The 17,804-nt window shown below is 41.8% G+C and overlaps 1 protein-coding gene and 1 non-coding gene across 2 annotated transcripts; both read left to right on the top strand.

Annotated features, from left to right (window-relative positions):
• Window positions 1–1,225: 1,225 nt before the first annotated feature.
• Window positions 1,226–17,480, top strand: haus6 (HAUS augmin-like complex, subunit 6). Its single transcript, XM_056300158.1, has 17 exons — window positions 1,226–1,364; window positions 1,754–1,911; window positions 2,120–2,215; window positions 2,304–2,382; window positions 7,867–7,999; window positions 8,692–8,836; window positions 11,464–11,523; window positions 11,631–11,688; window positions 11,902–12,075; window positions 12,585–12,784; window positions 13,265–13,394; window positions 13,603–13,705; window positions 13,787–13,847; window positions 15,104–15,251; window positions 15,627–15,725; window positions 15,846–15,981; window positions 16,621–17,480. The coding sequence occupies exons 2-17, from the start codon at window positions 1,775–1,777 to the stop codon at window positions 17,349–17,351; spliced, it is 2,490 nt and encodes an 829-aa protein (XP_056156133.1). The 5' UTR covers window positions 1,226–1,364; window positions 1,754–1,774; the 3' UTR covers window positions 17,352–17,480.
• LOC130131215 (small Cajal body-specific RNA 8) lies at window positions 13,965–14,095 on the top strand. Its single transcript, XR_008812368.1, has one exon. It is a non-coding gene; the product is annotated as a small Cajal body-specific RNA 8 (non-coding RNA).
• Window positions 17,481–17,804: the final 324 nt, after the last annotated feature.

The raw sequence follows: 17,804 nt of genomic DNA, 5'->3' as shown, positions 1-17,804 counted from the left end.
TTGAACATACTGTGTTTCTAAATTAATTTGTCAGTCATCTTTTAAAATGACCCTTTGCTGATAGAAAGTGAAACTGAGTATATAATATCTAAAATGTCTGTATATGAGAAAGTTAAATATATTTGAAGATGTAGTCTAATAGATGACTAGTGATAACTCTAGGAACTCAGACCACATCTCAAAAGTTACTGACTAGTAAGAAACTTACTTGGGGAAAATTTTTCACGAACTGACTTATTACAAAGGTGGCATCCTATGACTACCACACTTGAATTCACTGAGCTCTTCAGAACGACCCATTCTTTCACAAATGTTTGTAAATGCAGACTGCATGGCTAGCTGCTTGATTTTATACACCTGTGACAATGGGTCTGAATGAAACACCTGAATTCAATGATTAAGAGGTGTGTCCCAATACTTTTGTACATACACACACACACACACACATATATACATATACCTCAAAAATGGTACTCCAACAGCATTTTAGCCCAATTAAGTTTGTTGCTAGGGCAGAATGAGTGAAGACAATTTTATAGATCGTGGCGAGTATGAATTTTATTCCTATCTCAGCTGCAACACAGTGCTTTAATGTATTGGGGATATTAATATCGCATTTTGGGTAGAATCCACTAACAAAGTGGTTCTGTCAGGTCCTCGGGTAATATCTAATATCGGTACTGCTGGTTTGCTATTCTGCCTAGTAGTTTTATTACATTCACCTGTTGTTCCAGGTCTAAAGCATCTGTGAAGGCTGGAATAAGTGGCAGTTATTTGACTTTATATTTTTATATTTATACTTAATATTTATATTAACCACATGGGAGTGTGGAAAACCAGCACTACAGATGACACCGGAGGACCTAATTGGGAGCTACCCCTACTACGAAGGACGCCTCAAGGAAGTGCTTCAAACAACATCCGGGTTCTTTAAACAAATTGGCGGTTGGGGGAGATTGGTTGACGCGTTTTTTTTCCCTTTCGAACATTGATATACAGAATACTTTTTAACCGGCTTATTACCGATATTTGGCGTTCCTGTTTATTTTTTTTCTTGGTGGGGAAAAGACTCTCCGGACGCTATGTTACCCGTAAAAACTTTAAAACAACTTCCGAAGTCGAATTAGTCGATAAGTAAAGCAACCAATTTTGGCGGCTAGTCGCCTTTTCATATTTGCGTCACATGTTAGCGAAATCGTTCGTGATTGGTCAGTGAACGTTTTGGCTAAATTAGCCGCTACCACTCGAGTTGCCTCCAGTGTCGCAGTGTTTTTCCTTGCAAGATAAAGGACCTTTTGGTATAGCTTCTCTATGTCGACTCGACCACAATAGACCGACGTGACTTAATCTACAACTTCACTCAGGTTCACTTTTTTTTGTTTGTCAAATAACTCAGAAATCAGTGTGGTCGTTGGGATTCTGGTGATTGCATAGGGACATTTCTTATGTAGATTTACAACTCTTTCACGATGTGATTGTTAGTTTTTGTTAAGAAAGTGAACGTCTCTCATAAAATATAAACGTCTACAGCAAAAGTACGCCTAGCCCCGTGTATGACCCCATCTATTCGTACCCTTGTGTTACTCTTGAGATGGGTACTTGCCTTACTCTTAACAGAAGGCGACGAATAGGTGGGGTCAAATATGGGGCTAATGAAAGCCTACTGACCCACACAAATGAAGCTGCATTGTCTATGAAACATCGGTGTTCATCATATAAACAGCCGTGAACGCATGTTTTATGTTAAAATCAGGTACACGGTACATTTTCAAAGATGGCAAAGCCAGCGGCGATACAGAAGACGCATGGTAAATATCTGTGGTACGCCCTGCTGGGTCTTGGATTTCAACCAGACACCGTCACGTCAGTGTTAATCGGAAAAGCCAATGTTAAACGCATCAATCTGGGGATGTGAGTACGTTTTTAAGTTATAGCAAGTTTTATTGTAGTTAACTGAATGTATCTCACTTCGTGCTTACAAAGTTTTTCAGTGTTGCTGTAACCTCAAGATGCGCTGACACAGTTGTTTTGGAGCCATTTCGCCATCAGCTTTAGTGATAGCTAGTTCAGTTTTTAATGAAAACCTGTTTGAGAATAGATGCTTTTTTCTGATCAACAGAAATATGTTTGATAAACCGAATAAGGATGCATTCTACATTGTCATCCATTTCTTGTTGAAGAAGCTCAATCCCACACGCTTCCAAGAGCAATACAGGTAAATTCAGATGTACAGTTATTGCCACATTAAATTCCATTTTCCAGATTTAGTTTGAATGTCAATGAAATGTCTGTGTTTTCGTTAGGCATTGCTGGCCTGTGCTGGACCACAAAGCGGATGCCGAGTTTCGGAAAGTCACCTGTTCTTGGCTGCGAGACATAATGGTAAGAATTGGTATCCAAGTTTGTGACTAAATGATTGTTTTATGCTGTCTGCTCAGACAGTGCTATCAGCTGATACAATACAACAACTTGATACCTCAAATGATAAAATCTGACTTGTGCTGTCATTGCATTTGTAAACAATGTCCTGCACTTTTTTTATGCATGCTCAATAATCCAAGTAAGAAAATCACAGAAAGTTGAATCAGTTCATCTGGACACAATGTTTATTGATGTAGATCAGTGACTGTCATTGCTGATGTTTACTGAGCCACTGCAGACACCGTACTGAGGAACACTCAGTTATACAGGTTACCGGGTGAGGGCCCGCGAAGCGATAGTGCTGGATGCCAGCGACACGTATGTCGTCTTGCATCCTCGTCGTGTTGGTTAATAAACCAGGTTATGAATACTAACCCTGTGTCATTCATGAGAACACAAAACATGGTGTCAGAAGTGGGATAGGATCTGGGCTCCTTGCAGATCTCCTTTACCATGCCTGTTCGATTGTAGCCTTGAGGGGTCTGCATTCTGATAACTTGTCCTTCCATCAATGGTTGAAGAGGTCGGCTCGTTCTGTCATAGTACAGCTTCTGTGTCAGTCTTTTGCTAAGAGCTGACATTGAGGTCTTTGGGTTTCGTTTCAGGTATCTTCACATATAAAAGACCTCATTTTGTGTTAAAGTACAACTATATGCTTTGCTAAGACAACTATTTTCATATTATTCATTAAGGGCAAATTGTTTTCTTTGCATTTGATAATTCTCACTCTGTGATTATTGAAGTTATTTAATGTATGTTATTTGAAGGTTTGTTCAGGATGATCCACTGTGGCGACCCCTAACGGGAGCAGCCGAAAGTAGTAGTAGTAGATTTGAAGGTTTGTTCAATATGTTATTCAGCAAGTATTGATAATTGACAACATGGTTTTGTTATGGTATGAGCATGAGCTAAGAAAGGGGGATGTAGATCAGTGTCTGTGTCATTGCTGATGTTTATTGAGCCACTGCAGACACCGTACTGAGGAACACTCAGTTATACAGGTTACCGGGTAAGGGCCCACGAAGCGATAGTGCTGAATGCCAGCTACACGTATGTCGTCTTATTGCATCCTCGTCGTATTGGTTAATAAACCAGGTTATGAATACTAACCCTGCGTCATTCATGAGAACACGAAACAATTGAGAGAAAAATGTTCCATCACTCATCTAAGTGACATCTTCAGTCTCAACTGACTACAGGCATTCACCACCCTTACGAACAATACTGTGGCATAATGACCGAAAATTATTGGTTCCATATGCAAATTGCAGTGAGCATTAACTAGAGTTTCAATTGCAATTTGTACTACTGCGAGAGGATTTTGGGTTGGATGCAATCACAGCATTGCAAGATGGCAACAGATGTACTCTTAGCCCCCCCCCCAGTTCAGGAATGGTCATTCTCTCTTCAAATAGATGGGCTGTTTGACTCCCCGTTCAAACCAGCATTTTTCCTCCTCTATCAAGGATGTGCACATTCTCATCCTTGAAAGAGTGACCCTGGCCTGTAGATGGCTGTAAACCGCGGAGCCCTGACTCGATGCGTTAGCTTTTATGTTGTGCCAGCGTCTGTTTTCTTTCCCTGATGTACAAGTCACGGCAGTCCTCCTGGCATTTAACACTACTACTACTTTCGGCTGCCCCCGTTTGGGGTCGCCACAGCAGATCTTTCATTTTCATCTTTTCCTGTCCTCTGCATCTTCCTCTATCCCACCAGCCACCTGCATGTCCTCCCTCACCACCTCCTCTTTGGCCTTGCTCTTTTCCTGTTCTCTGGCAGCTCCATATTCAGCATCCTCCCAATATACCCAGCATCTCTCCTCTGCACATGTCCAAACCATCTCAATCTTGCCTGTCTTGCTTTCTCTCCAAACCGTCCAACCTGAGCGGTCCCTCCAATATACTCGTTCGTAATCCTGGCCTTCCTCATCACCCCCAATTAAAATCTTAGCATCTTAACTCTGCCACCTCCAGCTCCACCTCCTGTCTTTTCATCAGTGCCACTGTCTCCAAACCATGCAACATAGCTGGTCTCACAACCATCTTGTAAACGTTCCCCTGAACTCTTGCTGGTACTCTTCTGTTGCAAATCACTCCTGACACTCTCCTCCACCCACTACACCCTGTCTGCACTCTCTTCTTCACCTCTGTTCCGAACTCCCCGTTGCTTTCAGTTGACCCCAAGTATTTAAAATCATTCACCTTCATCACCTCTACTGCTTGTATTCTCACCGTTCCGCTGCCCTCCCTCTCATTCACGCGTATGTATTCCATCTTGCTCCCACTGACTTTCATTCTTCTTCTCTCCAGTGCATACCTCCACCTCTTCAGGCTGTCCTCAGCCAGCACCCTACTCTCACTACAGATCACAATGTCATCCGCAAACATCATAGTCCACAGAGACTCCTGCCTGATCTTGTCCGTCACCATTGCAAACAAGAAAGGGCTCAGGGCTGATCCGTGACGTAATCCCACCTCCATCGTGAACCCACCTGTCATTCCAACCACACACCTCACCACTGTCACACTTCCCTCATACATATCCTGCACCATTCTTACATACTTCTCTGCAACTCCCAAGTTCCTCATACAATACCACACCTCCTCTCTTGGCACCCTGTCATATGCCTTCTCTAAATCCATAAGGACACAATGTAACTTCTGACCTTCTCTATATTTCTCTATCAACATTCTCAAAGCAAACATCGCATCTGTAGTGCTCTTTCATGATCATGAAACCATACTGCTGCTCGTTAATCGTCACCTCTCCTCTTAACCTAGCTTCTATTACTCTTCTCCACGTCTTCATGCTGTGGCTAATAAACTTTGTACCTCTGTAGTTGCTACAGTTCTGCACATCGCCCTTATTTTTGAAAATCGGTACCAGCATGCTTCTTCTCCACTCCTCAGGCATCCTCTCTTTCCAAGATTGTGTTAAACAGTCTAGTTAAAAACTCCACTTCCATCTCTCCTAAACCCCTCTGCCTCCACAGGTATGTCATCTGGACCAACTGCCTTTCCACTCTTAATCCTTTTCATAGCTGCCCTCACTTGGTAATCCACCGCACTCCCTGATTCACTATCCCCACATATTCCAACCTTCTCTTGCTCTCATTTTCTTCATTCATCAGCCCTTCAAAGTACTCCTTTCACCTTCTCTCAACACACTCTCCTCGCTTGTCAGCACATTTCCACCTCTGTCCTTGATCGTTCTAACCTGCTGCACATCCTTCCCAGCTCAGTCCCTCTGTCTAACCAATCAGTACAATTTTTCTCCTTCATTAGTGTCTAACCTCTGGTACAACTCACCATACGCCTTTTCCTTTCCCTTTGTCACCTCTCTCTTTGCTTTACACTACATTTCCTTGTATTCCTTTCTACTTTCTTCATCACTCTGACTATCCCACTTCTTTTTTGCCAACTTCTTCCTCTGTATACTTTGCTGTACTTCCTCATTCCACCACCAAGTCTCCTTGTCTTTCTTCCTCTGTCCATATGACACATCAAGTACCTTCCTAGCTGTCTCCCTCACTATTTCTGCAGTGTTTGCCCAGCCATCCGGCAACTCTTCACTAACACCCAGTGCCTGTGTTAACTCCTCCCTGAACTCCAAACAAACAGTTTTCCTTCTTCAGCGTCCACCATTTGATCCTTGGCTCTGCCTTCATTCTTTTCATCTTCTTGGTCTCCAAAGTCTCCCTACAGACCACCATCTGAGGCTGCCTAGCTATACGTTCTCACCTGTCACCACCTTGCAGTCTCCAATCCCTTTCAGATCATGCCTCCTACATAAGATATAGTCCACCTGTGTGCACTTTCCTCCACTCTTATGCGTCACCCTGTGTTTCTCCCCCTTGAAAATGTATTCACCACAGCCATTTCCATCCTTTTTGCAAAATCCACCACCATCTGTCCTTCCACATTCTTCTCCTTGACACCATACCTATCCATCACCTCCTAATCACCATCACCTCTGTTTCCTTCATCAACATGCCCATTGAAGTCCGCTCCAATTACCACTCTCACTCTTCCTTGGGTACACTGTCCACCACTTCATCCAACTCACTGCAGAAGTCTTCTTTCTCTTCCATCTCACACCCAACTTGCGGGACATATATGCGCAGATAACATTCATCCACACACTTTTGATTTCTAGCTTCATACTCATCACTCTGTCCAACACTCTCTTCACCTCCAACACACTCTTGACATACTCTTCTTTCAGAATTACCCCTACCCGATTTCTCCTCCCATTCGCAAAATGGTAGAAGAGTTTTATCCCTCCTCCGATGCTCCTGGCCTTACTCCCCTTCCACCTGGTCTGTTGCGCACACAGTATACCTATCTTTCTTCTCTCCATCAGATCAGCCAGCTCTCTCCCTTTACCAGTCATAGTGCCAACATTTAAAGTTCTAATGCTCACCTCCACACTCTTACCCCTCCCTCCTCTCCCACTGCCTCTGCACATGCCTTCCGCCTCTCCTTCGCCCAACAGTAGCATAGTTTCCACCGGCACCCTGTTGGCCAACAATACCGGTGGCGGTCATTGGTAACCCGGGCCTCGACCGAGTTACGGTATGGAAATCTGATTTATGATCCGCATATTTGATTTGGCTAAGATTTTACGCCAGATGCCCTTCCTGACACAATTTTCCCCATTTATCTGGGCTTGGGACCAGCACTAAGAATGCACTGGCTTGTGCATTCTCAGAGGCTAAGTTCCTCCTGGCACTTAACAGCGTATATTATATGCTCTGTTTGTGCTAGGGGACCCGATCCTTGGGGTGAACCAATTTCTGGCGCAACGTGTTTTGAGGTTTGAAAGCAACTGGGACACGATTTTTGGAAAATATGTGTCTCAACTGTTCCATCCCTCCTGCCACATACGGAATCAACACTGGTTTACACTTGGGCAGCTGTTTGTCCTTCTCCTCCCTTCAATCGGTTGGTGCACTGTTCGGGTGTCTCCCTGGCTTTGACAAACGCCCAGTTTGGATAACCACGCTTAAACAGGGCCTGTTTAATGTGGGATTTCTCCCCTTCCTCGGCCGCTGTATTGGTTGGGACATTGAAACTTTGAAAATCCTTAACGGTCAAAATGACCGCCTTGGTCGTTGTAGTAGTTTTAAAGTAAAGCAATTGTGTTACACAAGAAAAGATGGCACACAATTTTGTTAGAACTTTTACACTTGCATTACGTTTGAATACGTGCCTTGATAATGCCAAGTTGTTGGGCCTAATTCTTAAAATAACTGAAAAATAGAGAACTGCAATGGTGTTTTGTCTCTTGCTTATCAAGGCATCCACTGTATTGAATCGAAATCGTGAGCCCTGAATTGTGAGACCTATCGAACCGTGGGATTTGTGAATCATTCCACCCCAAATACTAATTGACCTGATGGGTTGAATTAATCATTTTTTCCTTTTGTTGTGGCTGTGTACTCAGGAGGAAAATGGCAGCGGAGGATGTAAAGTGGTAGCGTCTTTGTTCCTTGCTCCTGGAGGCCACAAGTTTGTACAGCTGATGTTTCATTTGGCCAAACATGTGATGCTGCAAGAGATGAAGACATTCTCCACTGGTATGACTTGACTGAAGATCTTAAAATACATACACACACACACACACACACATGACAGGGTTTACAAATCTAGTACTGTAATTTGTTTACTCTTTGAAAGTTTTTCTTTTGAAGTGTTTTAAGGTAAAATTAACACTTGAAATTTCTTCTGCGTAATAGTATAGCTGTCCTGCAGCATATAATGACTGGTAAATGTCAGCAGAGGTTGCTGAACAGTGGGGATTTAAACAAACCGAATGCCCCCAGGTTACTGCATTCAAACACAAAAGAGCATGGCCGGTTTAGTGTTACTATTGTTTTGTGCATGCACACTATTAAGACTTGGCCGAAGCAAAAAATACATTGAGGTTATTTGGAAATGACTGTCAACAATTGTGCTCACTATCCATTACCTGTCTACCTGATTTTTTGTCATTCACATTCTTGTCCCTGAACATTGGAGTTATAGTACATATATACTACACACAACCCCGTTTTAAATAGCAGTGTGGATGTTTTGACCAGCAGTCTGTCAGTTTGCAGTTATCTGCCTGGATTGTCAGCTGTATTCTGTCCTTGCTGTATTAGCTTATGGATGTTGCGCTCCTTTTTGATGTGCCCTTTGTAACGTGGTTCACAGTCCTGTGATAAGCATAATGCTGGACTCGGTGTGCATGAGTCTGATATTTGGTTATTGTTATTGTCATTGTCAGATGGCATCTGGGTTCCAGAGGCTGCTGCCACACCAGCTTCCTCCCTGGATATGGCATTGAAGAGAAATAAACTGGTCAAGGCAAGATTTTTGAAACATGCTGTGGAGCAGGACCAACTTCTCCAAGAGTACCAGAGACGAGCCCAGTAAGTCCTGGCAGCTTCAGAATTGGGTGTTGTTTAAATTTTACTGACATGGATCGTTTCTTTTCCATTTTTGTCTACTAGTAGTGAAGAGAAGGCAGGGATTGAGCTTTACTTACTTATATACGGCTCTCCCTAAAACTGCTACAGAATATTACCCTACATACATAACCTGTCCTACACTGTGTCCACAGCAATTAGCATCTGCAATCTAAACTGCTCACCAAAATGGGCAAATGAATAACGTTACTGCCCATCAACACGTCACTATTAAGTGTTCATATTGAGGTGGTCACACTTTTGAAATTGTAAGACTATAAGTTTGATACTTTCACAGAAGTGTGGCCAATGAAATAAATGTGAACAAAATCTTTAGCTTATTTGGCACATTGCAATTTAAACCACTCTAATTGCAAACATTAGACTGTGAATGAAATTTATATTTAGGCCATTAGTTCTGTAAGATTTAAAGACAATTTACTATAAAATGTGAAAAAGTTGTGATTTAATTACTTTTTACAAAAAGGCTGTCATAAAACTACCACTATTACTACTTTCGGCTGCTCTCATTAGGAGTCGCCACAGCGGATCATCCGTTTCCATTTCTTCCCGTCTTCTGCATCTTCCTCTGTCACACCAGCCACCTGCATGTCGTCCCTCACCACATCCGTAAACCTCCTCTTTGGCCTTCCTCTTTCCTCTTCCCTGGCAGCTCCATATTCAGCATATGAAACACTATATGTTATCATTTAAAACTAGTGGCATTCATTCAATGTTCCATTACTTGTCTTGCCTCATGCCTCTTCTGGGTAAAGGCTAGCCTGCCAGGCAAAATGCCATGTTTTTAAGGAGACCCTAATGTCTTTGTCTCAAAGTTGTCATGATAAATTCTCAATTAATTTGAATCCTCTCTCTGATTTTTCACATCAATCTGAGTCGTGATTGCTCAGCCAACTGGAGGAGTGCACTCGGTAGAGTGCAGATCTCCGCCAGGCGTGTGTATCTCCCCTTCTCCAGTGTTCGAACTTGGTGGCAAACCACCCCTTTTTTCACCTAGAAGGGAAATATACACACACACACGAACAGAAAAACCAGTGTTTTCCTGCCATTATAAGACTTTTGCGCAGCGCCCAAATTGATTTAACTGGAAATATGAGGGGAAAAAGTTTTTAATATGCAGCGCTCAAGCTTAAAAAAAAAATCTACCTAGTAAAAATGTAAAGCCTTTCAATCTTTGAATGTGCAGCCGCCTAGGCAGACCCTCGCACGAATGTGACCAAGTCTGACCTGAAATGACAGATCAGGCTATAGTAATTTCAAAGTCCTTAACAAAAGATGTGAAATGTGTTTAACCGTCACGGTTTTCATGATATAAAGTGTGAATGAAGGCGAAAGGCTGCTCTGTGTCTTGACTTTCGTTAATAAAACAACGGTATGAAAACATAGCTCAGCCATGGGAAATGTTTGATGGTAGCTACTGAGATGATTTCCAGCTTTGACTGTGATTAATCCTACTCTGGAAATTGTATTTTTATAGCAGTTGTTTTAACATTGGAAACTATGGCACTTCCACATGGCGGTGAGGTGAATAAGGCGAATTATTTTTGGTTCATCCAGTGTTCCTCCAGTTCTCCTGAGTTGAGATCAGCAGTGAATGATTTGCTGGCTTGTGAAATATGATCTACTTCTCATTTACTTTTAAGACTCATAATCAAATATATAATGTTTTGACACTGTCGCTACCTGATCTGACAACTTTGTCACTTTGCACTAAAATTCATTTTGCATCCTTCGGCAGTTCTGTTCAAGAGATTAATACACAAATTTAAAATGAACATACAGTTACACATGTGACACTTATTATAGACGTACAAAACAAATTAAAGAGGCATGACAAACACGCATATCACATTATATCCTGGATTCAGATCTCAATTAGCAGCACACTGATTTTGGTTTAGCAACAGGATAGACTGATGTATAAAAAAATTCTTGAGCCTGTTGCGTTTAAACTGAGGGACTCTAAATCGCCTATTAGAGGGCAGAAGTTGGTATTCTCCATTTTAAAACATGTGAGGAGTCAAAGAGATACTGTTGGCAAGTCTGAGCATGTTTACGTGAGTCGTGCATACGCACGGTTGACTCAGATCGGGCAGAGTCAGAAAGCAGCGTTGGTCGAGTGAGCTAGAGAGTGAATAAAGAGAGGGAACGGCGATAGCGAGAAACATTTATTGATGGCTTTGAATCACTGCAATCATGCGGGGGGGTTTATTCATCATACAGTCATAACCGCACAAAAATGTTTAGGCTGATAGGTCCAGTAGTTTGCAAGATTAGCCATGGACAGATACACACACGACCAAATGCATAATGCCCTCCTGGCTACTGCCTGGAGGAGATAGTGACTGATCAACTGTAAATAAAGACTGTAAACCATCTAGTGACTGGCACAGTTGTGTATGCAGTCCACTCAGTATAAATTTATTATTATGAAATACGAACCTTATGTGCTAGCCTCAAGTTTTAGAGCATGAGCCTAATTTGAATATGGTATGACTGTTTTACACATTACAGTCTATTTGCGTTTATTTGATGCTGAAACACTTGGTATTTGTGTTGTTCTTCTCCAGGGCTCTGGTGAAGTCTGTAAGAAATATCCGGGCTGAAGGTGCCAAGATTGATGATCTCAAGTATGTATGACATTTTAGAAGATTCGGCAGGTATTTACTTTCTTCACGTTTGCTTCAGTGTGTTTTTGGAATGTCGTATGATTTAGTCTGTCTGTGTATTGTCTCAGGTGCTCCAAAGTTGACTCTCCACAAGAAGGAGCTTCTTTAGCTGAAAAGCTTCAAAGGGTATGTTAACGTCTGTCCATGAAGTAACTGTTTTAAAGAACTTAACTGCAAAAATTAACAATGACATCCTCTACACTCTCTTAGATAAATATATGATTGGCTCTCCAAATCAGTTATTTAATCACTTGTCAAACAGATTTATTTTATAATGAATCCCTGTTTATTCTTTAACAAGGAGCTGATGAGACACTTTTACAAATTTTTTTTTTTAAGGTGCGCTCCCTGTGGTCAGACATTGATGAAATGTTGTCTGCGGTCAAAGAGGACCAGCGAGTGGTGAACTGTGTCATGAAGGGGGATGCAGATCAGTCCACCCTGGATGGAGCGGACATGGTGCTGAAAATCCCCCGTGCTCTCTTGGAGAGAATTGAGCAGCTCCCACAGCACGTGAGAGAAAAGAGGGGTTGGGCTAAGTTGTATGAGGGGTATTATGTCAATACAGCTTCTTAGGGTGTGCCTGAATTATAAACAGTCACTATATAGCTACCGTTAAACTTTTAATTTCAGTTAGTGGGTTTCATCACGAAATCATAACAGAGCACATGTGCATGAATCTGCTTTTGGTCAAATTGCAATCATATCTTGAAACTGGTATGGAAGTAGTCAAGCTTCCATTTTGATTGTATATTTACATAATCTAGTGTCCAGTCCAGCCACAACACACAAAGTAGCCATGCAAAGAGAGTGAGAGAGTAGGGAAAACTAATGCAAACAGATTTAAAATTCACCACAAATGCCACTTACACCTATCAGCCATTTACTGGTCAAGTGTAGACACAGACATCACCTGGACTCATAAAATTTGCTGAATCATAATTAAACAACAAAATGTTCATGATCAGATGTGAACATTTGATTTTTTTTTAATTTTTTTTTTTTATGTGCATGTTTTCCAGTTGAGTACAGGGAACATGTACGAGGCAGGCAATTTGAATCTGCTGTGTGTGCTGGAGCTGATGAACCACGCTCTACAGCTCTTAAGGGAGGAGCGGACTCAGGTTGGCACCCACACCCCCCAGTCCCAGCTCTCTTCCCAGCAGCTGCAGGAGAAAAGCCAGCGGATGAGCCATACGCTGGCGAGCCTACGTCTTATGAGGTAATTACACCATATTGCACTCAACTGGCAGACATTGCATCTTTGTGTTATTTGCTACCTGATGTTGTTGAAAGATAATCGCAAAATCCAGCTTACCTTTTTAATGCTTTTATTATTGATGACAAAATGTGTTGTCAATTTTCATTTTCTGACTTGGAATAAATGTTCTGCTAATTAGCAATCTGCTAATGTGTTTCAAAATATTTGTCAGGTGTGTCAAAGAACATTGGCTAGTATGCCTATACACTGATTTTACGCCCTGCTGACAGCCCATGGTGATATTGGTGATATGTAGTCGAAAATCATACTCTGTCACAGTAGACAAATGATGTGCATAGGAAAGAATGTTGCTACATAATATCAATACAATACACATACAAGGTCTGAATTCAGGGTCCTCTAGAGAGGGGCTGTGGTTGGGGAAAAGGGGGGTTTGAGATCCCCTGTAATTTGAATGATGCCACTACGCTCTTTTTCCAGACAGAGGATCTCCTTGGAGGAAATACCAGAGGTCATGAGCAGCATAAGAAAGCTGGAGTCAGAATGGGACAGGAAGTGGAAGAAAATTCAGCAGGAAACACCACTGGTCTCCGTTCTGAATGAAGATCCTGTGAGTTGAGTTTAATGTCGAAGTGACTTGAACCATGCTATAACACACTTTTGAAAATAAATTACATATTTAATAACATTTAAACAGAACTGGACAGGTTCTACTGTCTCCTCTTGTGGAGAAAAAAAAGTAACATAGCCTAATTTTATTTGTGCTGTCCATTTAATGAAAGGACGGTGACTTTTACCTTTCCATTTATATCCTCAAGGCTCTTGGTTTCCTCTCACCTATGGCTCCACTGTGTTTTGGACCAGGAGCTGAAGCTGCATACCGATCCAGTGTTTTCTCCCAGTACCCTGCTAAGCTTCTTGGTGAGTGGAAATGAATTGCCCTTAGTCAGGTTTAGTTGAATGAATGAAATGATTTGTAACACCAACTATTCTCTTCCCCAGAGAGGCCTGAAGAGACTGAATCAGATCAAGGAGTCGGCACTATTTATTCAGAGTTAAAAAGGTAATTTAATTTTTTTTCCCTTCTTGAATAATGAATATTACCTGACATGCTTACCTGGGTAAAACATTCCTAAATGTCTTAAGCAGTGTATTGCTGGAAGTCTGTTTGGCTTGTTCTTGGGAGGCTGATACCTGGGCAGTCCTGAGCAGTGCTCTGCCTGTCACTAGTCCCCCCTACAGTATCCATGCTCTCTGATGACCGTGGTGAATTGAGAGAAATCGCCACGGACAGATACGGGGCAGACATTTGATTTTTCTCCAGATGCTGGTGGGATTTGAAGTCACAGGGTTACATAGCATGAATGAGTTTGTCATTGTCCTCAACAGAAAAATGCAGCACGAAAACTATTCAAAACCACCTACTGGTATTCTCAATGCTCATGGAAGATGGCTCTATACTTTTTCCCCATAGAGTACATGTGCTCCTAAATTTAAAAAAAAATTAGGAGCACACAAAGTAATTTAGGAGTACAGTGAAAAATGTTTAAGTAACACAGTTTATTAACAAATAATTGATTACAATAATTGATGACTGTGTGTGCGCGCACACGCACGCAATTATGATGTGAAAACCTGTGGAAGTGGGTGTCTAGGCATGGGCCTTAGAATATTGAAAACATTGACATTTCTTTTTAAAACACTTAAATGTTGAAACAGCTTTTTAAATAAAATATTGGAAGAGCTTTTTAAAACATTTGAAAGTTTTTTTATTACCATTGAAGCACTGAAACAACTTTTTGAAACATTGAAAGTTTTTAAAATATTGGTGCTGCATTTTGACAGATGTATTGGTTCTGCAATAGTTTTTTTCCCATGTGTGCGTGCGCGCGTACACGTGCTAAGGGTCACACTGCTTTTGTATGTTTACTGTTTGGCATGCTCAGCCAGTGGTCCACAGCAGGCGTGAGATCAAACTGTGTTAACTTAGCCGCCTCAGTTAAACCTTGTAAAGCCTCATCGGTTAAACCTTGCGAATCCCACTCGCCAGATTCCTCATTCTCCTCCTCTCTTTTTCGCTCAAAATAAAAGTTAATGGGCTTTGTTTTTAGCGACGTCTTTGTGATACCTTTAAACATGTCTGTCCCTGATTGACTACTGTAGGTTGTAATTTTTAATTGCACACTGCTCATAAATTATTTTTCCGGTTCGTACATATCTAATTTTAGGGGCAGATGTGAGTGAAATTCTTGTAATGTAGAGCCCTGCTTTTATATTTTTCTAATCACTTACACTTTTCTTTTTTTCCCCTGTTTTTAGGAATAGCTTTTGTACTTCTCCTGTTGAGATGCCAGGCACTCCTATTGCTGCCACTGAATCACTTCGAGCAAATTCTTCACTCCATGAGCTCTTTGAAACGCCACCATCATCTGCTGTCACAGCAGCATCACCTCCAAAACCTCATCAGGTTTGTATTTTAGTCAGATGTTGAATTTCATCCATCATTGTCTGCTCTATTTTTTTCTACGTGTCACCATGGTGAAGACTTTATCTGTATATGCTATTGAAAATTACATTAGATCTGACATGGCAGAACTTTTTGCTCACAATTCATATAACCTTATCTTACATTGATTATTGCTGATATATACACTTCAATGGTGTGTTATTTTTGCCAACAAGCTGTTGCTTGCAAAACCACAAACACTCCATACAACTGCATCAAATCTGCTCTTGCACTGCTTTCTCTTCACATTACAATTTCTTCAATTTGTTTTCCTCCTAGAATTTTTCTAAAACCATCCAAAATCCCATATGTACCCAAACCTCTGCCTCTCTTTAGGCCAGTGTAAGGAAGGTGACTCGTGCTCATCCTAAGATGAAGGCTGTGAAAAATACCACTGAGATATTAGACTTGGAATATGACAACCTAGCAAACCAGGTAAAGCAAGTAATCTCCAAATCTCAGAAGAATTTGAGGCTGTGGGATTTCTTTGAAGTTATAGATAATTGTTTGTTTTTGGGGTTTTTTCTGAATTTGTTGTTTGTGGCCTTTTAATAGTTTGCAGATGCTGTGACTTCAGCCAGTCCCCTGGATTACAGTGTCAAAGATTTAGAACTGGAAGATCTCCTCAGCACCCTAGGCGGAGACCCGTTTTCTGCAAGGAAGCAATTACCACGTACCCCTGAAAGCCTAAGTGAGTCACAAGGATTAAGACTGTCCTTTTACATTTATTTGTGGCTTTGGCATAAATGAAATTTTGTGGTTTGAGTTTACATGACATTATGACAGGTTATCCAATTTCCCCTCAGGGATGAATAAAGTATTATGATTATAAAACATCAGGATAAGGGTATGGTCACATATGTGTGAAATTAACATTGGCGAATATTTGCCTCCCGTTCACTTCCATTCTGTACGAGCGAAGGGGCAAATAAAACTTCTGCTTACGGTGGTGAAGGAAATTTACATCTTTGCTTCACGTGGAGTTCAACTTTGGTAAACTTTGACCAGCGAATCCACACCTTCAATCAATAGCAAAGAAGTGTGTTTGGTTGACCCCACTTGGTGTGAAGTCCTGCTCTGCCCACATTCAGCACAACAAGATACAAATTTTGCCTCAGCAGGTGATGATCATTCACCTGCATTCGCGCATGTGTGACCATAGCCCAAAGAGTGTGATTAACTTTCTATTAGTTAGCATCTCAAGTTTTGGAGATATTTGGTTATTCTCTGTAGCTGCTTGGATAAAACATAAAACAAATGTATAAATACAGAGGATGGAACAGTTCAGTTTTCAGGGAAAGGTAACTGCCCACCCCTTTTTCTCTGCCAGTTAAGGACGTGAAGAGCTACTGGCGAAAGGCGGTTGAGGAAGACGTTGGACAGAAACCCAGACAGTCAGTCAAGTTTTCCGGCAACAGCATCTTGGAGTATTTCACCCCCCTTGACAAAGTGCAGGAAGACCCACTGAGCCCTGGCTCCTCCTGTCAGTCTGACTCCTGTGCTGCTGCTACCACACCGCCCCCCAGTAGTCCCCCTGTCCATCATCAGGGGAGCTCCTTCTTGTCTACTCTGTCCTGGGACTCGTCCAACATGGAGGCCCTTCACAGCCTGAGGGGCATGGGCAGCAGCACTGTGCACTTTAGCCAAGAGCAAGACCAAGAAACACTTCCCGAAATGCCAGGCAATGACAGCCTGCTGAGCTTAATCGATGAAGCGCCAGACACTTCCAGCACCTCAGAGGAGGAAGCACTTCTGCTCCTTGAGGCAAGGCAAACGCCCTTGGCTGCACGTCTGCATATAGAGCTGGTCCAGAAGGCATGCAGGGAAGTCTCTGTCATGGACAACGTTACGAAAAGCCCAGAGTGTCTTCTTTCTCGTCAGGAGGTTGCTGGTTTAGATATAGACCAGTTTACGTCAGCCACAAAGAAGCCTGCGAAGGCAGCGACAACTGCTGATAAGGTCTTCTCACTGGATTTGGACACATTGGAGAGCCCCTTACCTCCAAACAAAGAGTATAGTCTCCCTAAATTAATCACATTCTCACCTATAGATGACCTGTAGAACTTAAACCACTTTTGAGCATTTCCACTGTTTTTAATTAACTGTGTGTCTACCTTGTCTTTAATTTTAATAAAACTGCGGCAGATATTGTATACAACTGTCCCATGGCTGTAAAACCAACATCTTTTGTTCATCATTAAATTAAATCACCAGTAGGGATGGGTATCGTTAAGCTTTCAACAGTACTACTGCTATTACTGATGCTGCTTATCAATCCAGTACTTTAACGATACTGTTATCGGTTCTTTGTTGTTGTTGTTTTTTAAGAGAACAAAACAAAACAAATATTAAGAACATAATTAACATTGCTCTATTTTCTCGTGTCTGGACAGAGCATTACTTTTAATCAGTAAACCATGTTAGATGACTGTGGGCTCTAGGCTGCTAGCATGCATGACATACCTGAGGTGGATGGGGCAACGAGAGACGTAGCTAGGCTGTCAAAAACTTAAT

Source organism: Lampris incognitus, chromosome 20 (assembly GCF_029633865.1).
Source record: "Lampris incognitus isolate fLamInc1 chromosome 20, fLamInc1.hap2, whole genome shotgun sequence".
NCBI lineage: Eukaryota > Metazoa > Chordata > Actinopteri > Lampriformes > Lampridae > Lampris > Lampris incognitus.
This window is presented reverse-complemented; position numbering and strand designations above follow the sequence as displayed.

What these genes read in the sequence shown, in the direction of transcription:
- haus6 (XM_056300158.1), top strand. Translation starts at nt 1,775, where the DNA reads ATGGCAAAGCCAGCGGCGATACAGAAGACGCATGGTAAATATCTGTGG. An exon ending in CCGTTCTGAATGAAGATCCT is followed by an intron (nt 13,395 to 13,602) that starts GTGAGTTGAGTT and finishes TATATCCTCAAG; the next exon opens with GCTCTTGGTTTCCTCTCACC. An exon ending in ATGACAACCTAGCAAACCAG is followed by an intron (nt 15,726 to 15,845) that starts GTAAAGCAAGTA and finishes GCCTTTTAATAG; the next exon opens with TTTGCAGATGCTGTGACTTC.